Genomic DNA, 6,750 nt, shown 5'->3' with positions numbered 1-6,750 from the left:
ATGAAATAAACCATCGAAAATTTTAAAATTAAATTTTCTAAAAATTAGTAACTACTGAAAATTTCGAAAATGAAATTTTCAATACTTGTAACTTCCAAAAATTTTGTTTTCTAAAAAATCCAGTATATGTTTTAGGTTAAATTACATTTGTGGTCCTTTAACTTAATCTCAGGTAACGTTTTAGTCTTTTATCTTTTTTTTTTCCCGATTTGGTCCTTTATTTTAATTTTAAGTGACAATTTGATATTTTATGTTTTAAAATTTCAACAATGTTATCCTTTTTTATACAAAAATTCAAAAAAAAAATTCAATTAAAACTCATAAAATTAATTATATTCTTCAATATAATACAAATTTCATCAAATTCGTAACGCAAATCTTCAAATAAACTCATATTTTCATACTTTATTTGATATTGTTAGGAATAAAGGACTAAATCGGGAAAAAAAAAAAGATAAATGACTAAAACGTTACCTGAGATTAAGTTAAAGGACCACAAATGTAATTTAGCCTATGTTTTACACGAAAAGTTCAAATTTTTGTCATTTTTACATACTGATTTGTTGAATAACGGAATTTCAAATAGTATTAATTTGTATATTGAATTTTCGAAAAATAAATTTACTCATGAAAAATTTTGATGAAAAGAGAACCAATTTTGAACAATTTTTTTTACAAGAAAATGTGTGAAAATAAATTGAATTTTTTTTTTCTTCATATTGTGGGGTACCGTATCCAACCGGGGTACCATATCCAACTTTCTTTCTTTGGTAGTACTAATTACGGGTCTCAATCCATCACAGGGACAACAGAGGTATGCAATGGACCATTGAACCACCTAACTTTATATAATTTTCTTTTATCATGCTCTATATAATTAATTGATGACCACAAAAAATTAAATTAAAATTATGCTTTTACATAATATAAAAGAAAAACAAAATATAAGATTTTTATGATATCTAGTTCTATCGCCTGGAAAACTAGCTAAACGGTTTCATCATCTATTACACAAATTACACATCATTGAAAATTCTATTTTTTTTTTCTATTACTAAAATGAAATCGTAAAACAAATTGTTCTGATTCTGAACATTTTCATGGTTCTACCTTATTTTTCATATAACACATCAACTCTTCTTTCACCTATGATCCAAATTTGAAAATGCTTAATCATCTTCAGCATCATCACTCATGCTGACACAGCTGTCAACACAGAATTCAGTGGAGTAATCAATTTCATCGACGATCCTTCCTCTGTTAAATGCAAATGCATGATATGCACAATCAGTACAAACAAGCATTAAGGAAGAGAAAAAGGCTTAACTCAAATTGTGACAACAAAATAGCATATTACCGTTCAAGAACAAACTTGCCCTCTTTGTACTTTTGGCTCTTCTCGTGCGCAGATTCCTAGGAGGGAAATGCAATTTTAAAGGGATCAAAAGAACGGGGATAGATACATTAAAAAATTAAATTATAGCAACTACATGCAGAATAGACATTCAAAGAGATTTTCATTTCACCTATAAATAACACCAGTTTCAAAATAAATATTTGAAAAAATTAGAGAGAATAAGGAGATAGTTACATATTTCCAGCCAATAATTTGACCACAGCGACAACAAAAAATATCTTTCACAGTATGCAACCCCGAAAGCATCAGTCTCTCCTCCACTTCGCCACAAGTGAAGTTCACACTGAGTCATGAACCAAAAACACAAGCGTACACATGAGAATTGGAATATTTAGATCTAGTGACATCTTCATCAAAAGAATAGCAATTCCCTAAAATAGCTATGATGGAAAAGAAAGCTTAGATCTAATTCCTGTCTTTATTGATAACAATGTACAAACAAGAAATGGATTGGGGAATATAATGCCAAACCATGACTATTGAATAGAAAAGAGGGTTTATTAGTGAAGTTGGACTAACTAGTTCATGATTAGGCTCTTTTTTTCTTTCATACGCCTTGGTCATTAGCATGATCATTTCAAAACAGCTTTCATTTCCTTTTGGAGTGTTCCCTATTTTTCATACATATGACTTCTGTATATTCATGAAATCAGCAATAGACCATTAGGGAACCGTAAAGGCATGATGTCCCTAGCTTTGCAGCTCCTGAATGCAAGGTCCTCAATAGTTCTCCATTGTTAAATGCATTTATGATTTCAATCAACATAATCTAGTTCTGATATCAATATGTCATAGATGTTGAAGCACGTCCAGGGCATGCACACATATACGTACTTATCCAATCAAAGCATAAGATGAGAATTTCATCAACATTCAAACCATGAGAATTGAAAAGCTGGCATGTTACAATCCGTCAATTCAGGTCAATGAAACTGTATATTATTTAAGGAAAAGTGATCAGCTCAAGAGCTATTATAATGGTGGAAATTCAAAAAAAAGAGAAAACCAGAGTTCTAAAACTCCTAACCAGAGCTACTGCTCCTAACCAGAGAATATTTTCTCCTAAGAATATACTAACAACTTTCTGAATGACCCTTCCTCTCTCTCTAAATGCTTCAGTATTAGTTTGAGATTAGAGACACCAACACATTTTCCACATCTATGCAGAATGCAATTTTCATAGAGATTTGACTTATACTGAACACAATTATGCTTTGAAATAATGCAATTTTTAAACGGCAAAATGAGAACATTAAATAACATAAGCCCTATTCAGTTACAATATAACACAATCATAACTTGTAATTTATTACACATTTGTTATTGATGGATTAAGGAAATACTCACACATTATTGAATAAGTATGCTTTTCCCCTCTGACAATAAAATCCCTGAGAAGAAAAGTAATCAAATATTATTATCAGAAGTAGTTTAATAAACCAGCAGAACAGTAAAAATTATATAATCGTAGAAACCAAAGCAAAACAAAAAACATGGAGATGATGGATTCAATTAGAAGCAACAAATTTAGCTTTGTCGCCTTTCTCTCTCACACACAGTTTATATGTCTTCTATATGCATTTAATATTTTATTAAAATCATCACTTTTAAAATATGATCATCTTGGAGACACGCCCACCAAACAAGATAAATACAAAATCAAGTATTGAAAGAAATGATACAATGGTCATGTCACCGCCAACCATAAGAAGGATGCACTATTAGTTCCTATATGAGGACAATTATTAAATATACTTCTATAATATGATAGACTCAAGTGGCATCGAAGAGATGCAAGAAATTAGCTCTAGTCAATGTGACTTGTTTTATTAAACCAAAAAGAGAAAGAGTGCAAAAGCATCATATGGTAAATTTGGCATCCCAACAATGTTGGCACCCCGAATCAACCATGTATCATTTGCAGCACGTTAAAAAGTATGTTAAAATGAAAAGAGGGAAAATAAAGCTTGAGGGGACTAGACCAATACCTAAGGTAACAACAGTGTACGAGAACAACAACTGTCTCGTTAAAAACCTTACAAGAAAAACCCAAAGGGATAAAACCTTGGTGAAGGAACAAAGAGTGCAGTGCGAGGAAGCAAAAGCTAGATCTATTAGGAAGTTAGCAAAATGAAAAACTAGTCAATCTGACTAGAATAGAGCAGAGGGTAATATAAGAGTCCCTCAACCTCTCCACCCTCAAATTGTAGTTTCTCCCTGTTTTATTTTCCTCCTATTTAGAGTAATTCCCTCTTCTACTTATTATGTTGGTTAATTGTTTAATATATCAAAATTCCTTTCCCAAGCCCCCTTTATCCCATCTCACATACACCCTTTTTGTAAATGGTCTGCTATCAATACTCCTGCCCCCCCATAAAGCACCTTATTGTGAAAATGAGGAAAAGACTGACATTTTACTAGGGGACTCCTAAGAATCTTCAAACTTTAGTAATAGAAGCAACGAATAAAAACATCAAGCTTCCATGTGTTGTTTTGACGATAACCAAGTAACATCATCAGGTTGAGGTTGCAACTCCCATTCCTCTGACAACGACTCAGGTACTTCGTGGCTGGAGTGGAGTGGAAACAGCTTTCTTCGAGTTAAATACCTAGTGCCTGCATGAGTTCTTTTGGAAGCATCTGCAGTTTTGTAAGCTGGCAGGCCTTGTAATGGGCCTCCCGTGAAAATGACAGGTGGCATGTGGTGATAGGCAGAGAAGGAAAGGGTGGGAACCGAAAAGGGCATCTGGAATTATAAATTGGTTTGGGTGGTTTTGGGCTGAGTAGAGAAGTTAAGAATTTATCTTTTAACAGTTAGTTGTTGTTCATCATCTTCTAGAAGGAGAAACTCACCATTTCCACTGTTGTTTTAGTAGTATTAATTTAATACATCTACCATACTGTGTTTATCAGAGTAATCATTCATATATTTCTGTTATTATCTTATTTTGGGTCCTATCATAAGTTATTCCCCAATCAGGTTTTAAAATCTGAAATAGACAATATTATCTACGAGCCAGAAACTATAGAAGAATTCCAGGCAACTTGTATTCGTTGGGATTGAAATGGCTTATGATAGGACCCTCTAAAGATTTTTGTCCCTTTTTATAAGACATCGTTCAAATTTTCAACTACATTAATTATTTCTTTACCAACATACATCTAATTATATTACATATTTTTCTACAATTTACAATAAATACTATAATAAAAACAAACCAATTCTCTCTCCTAAAGGATAAACATGTACAACAAAAGAAATTGTCAAAAAAATTAATACTATGATCAACTTAATACTCGTAATTTAGTAATAAGGTTCTATATATAGAGACAGAGATAGTATAAAGGATTTTGTGAGGTCTAGTGACACTAGTTAGAGGCAAAAGTATGCTCTCCAGGTGGTTTGCTACAACCCTTTTCCATCCTAGTGAATTATGGGAAGAATTGATCAAACTACAAGGCATTGTCCTTGTTGACATTGATTGAGGCTTCATAATGCATCAGTTAACAACAGTCTTACTCGATTGGATCGTTTGATGTGGATTTAGTGCAAGGTATATGCTATCACTGGTTTTAGAAATCAATAACCTTGCATCTGATTTCACCATGAAAAATCCAGACTAGAAATTCTCAAGGTAAACCTTTTTTTGGGTTTTAGGGTTACTAGAAAAATTCACAAAAAATTCAGGGGTGAGCTTTACACAATTTAACCTGTTTTTAAGGGTGTACTCTATGCTGCACCGACACTTCAGGTGCACACTTCAAATTGAAAGCACGTCCCGACAAATGTGGTTTATAATCAGTTGTCTCAAATTATTACCGCGTACTAAATTGACTTAAAGTGTAAAGGCATTAGTAGATATAGCACAAACTCTTCTTGAAAACCCACTCAGCATATATACAATAGAAAATAACCGACTCAATACATCAAAGCAAGGTTTATTTTTATAAATCGATTCAAGGACGTGTTTGTGGCACATAATAATAGTCAAATTAATAATAATAATAAAATAAATTTTAGAGAGAGAAGTTACATGATACCCGAGAGATGAGATCATTGGCAAGGGCAAGGTGAGTTTTGCAGGATTTGCAACCGTAAAACCTGCCATCCAGCTCCACCGCAAATATTCTTCCCATTTTCTTCGCTTTTCTATATGAACGATGTCACCGCTCACTGTTCACTTCATAAAGATAAAACAAATTGCCAGTGAAGAAGAAGATTCATAATAGTTCGAGATACAGAAGAAGACGAAAGATTATTACTGTCGGGTTTTTTTTTATTTTTTATTTTGACTTAAAATAAAATGAGTGAATTTGGTTAAATATTATTTTAAATTTGAACAAATATTATCATCAGAAAAAATATCGAACAAACACAATCCAAATACTTAATTTTTTTGAAATAACTATTGAAGGGTAAATTGCGGATCTCCGACAAATAACAAAACAAAAAGACCTACATCCTTTATCAATTGTTATAGAAGAATATGTAACATATATTTCATCCGAAGAAGAAGATATTATGTTTACTAGGTTTTTTAGTTGAATTTTATATGTTTTCAATTTGAAACCCTATAAAATAGAGAAAATATGGACAGACGATAAATCCTTTTTTGTTACAGGATGTCATGAATTTTTTAAATTATAACTTAAATGGCCATGAATAATAAAATACAATGAAATATATTATATTCTTTTAAATAACATTACCTATATGAATAATATGTATTTTGGTGTGGTCTTTTTATTCTTCTCATTGTACTTACTATTCAAGATATGTAGTAATAACTAAAACAATTTGAGTATTTTGATTTTTTTTTTAACATGTCAATAGAACAATAAAAATTAATATTACATTATTTACAAAAAATGTAACTGCAAAACAAGGTCAACTCCATTTAAGTATTTTTAACATATATATTTAACTAAATTCAGTTATTTTAATATGTAACGATTATTAATCATAAACATTAATTTTTATGTAGTTTTAATTTCAAATTTAAATAAAATGAGTGAAATTGACTATATATATAACCATTAAAATTGAATATACACATTAATTCAATTAATGCAGTTGACATTCTTATGCAGTAATATTTATATATTATTTCTCATTGTTCTAGTCATGTATTAATAATCAATAACAATTTCAATTTTTCTAATGAAACCCAAAGACAAACTCTAAGAGAAATAACAATTTCAATTTTTCTAATGAAACCCAAAGACAAACTTTAAGAGAAAAAAAAAAATTAAGTTACATAAATATTCCTCGACATGCAAGCTCTAGATTTGTGATTAAATAGAAGTCTCTAGAGCTCATTAGAAGAAGACTC

The 6,750-nt window shown here is 31.0% G+C and overlaps 1 protein-coding gene across 4 annotated transcripts; it reads right to left on the bottom strand.

The window, feature by feature from the left end:
- Positions 1-877: 877 nt before the first annotated feature.
- On the bottom strand, positions 878-6,028 carry LOC101495605 (protein yippee-like At5g53940). 4 transcript variants are annotated; one of them, XM_073370694.1, is made up of 6 exons: positions 5,878-6,028; positions 5,452-5,598; positions 2,765-2,808; positions 1,592-1,700; positions 1,358-1,413; positions 878-1,257 (listed from the first exon to the last, which is right to left on the bottom strand). In XM_073370694.1, the coding sequence occupies exons 2-6, from the start codon at positions 5,524-5,526 to the stop codon at positions 1,170-1,172; spliced, it is 372 nt and encodes a 123-aa protein (XP_073226795.1). In that variant the 5' UTR covers positions 5,527-5,598; positions 5,878-6,028; the 3' UTR covers positions 878-1,169. The 4 variants fall into 4 exon arrangements, with proteins under 4 accessions (XP_073226795.1, XP_004510027.1, XP_004510028.1 ...); XM_004509970.4 differs by having other exon boundaries at positions 5,459-5,598; positions 5,878-6,025; XM_004509971.4 differs by lacking the exon at positions 5,878-6,028 and having other exon boundaries at positions 5,452-5,864.
- Positions 6,029-6,750: the final 722 nt, after the last annotated feature.

The sequence above is a fragment of the Cicer arietinum genome, chromosome 7, assembly GCF_000331145.2.
Source record: "Cicer arietinum cultivar CDC Frontier isolate Library 1 chromosome 7, Cicar.CDCFrontier_v2.0, whole genome shotgun sequence".
In the NCBI taxonomy this organism is placed as follows: domain Eukaryota; kingdom Viridiplantae; phylum Streptophyta; class Magnoliopsida; order Fabales; family Fabaceae; genus Cicer; species Cicer arietinum.
The sequence above is the reverse complement of the archived record's forward strand: the minus strand, read 5'-3'. Positions and strand labels throughout refer to the sequence as shown.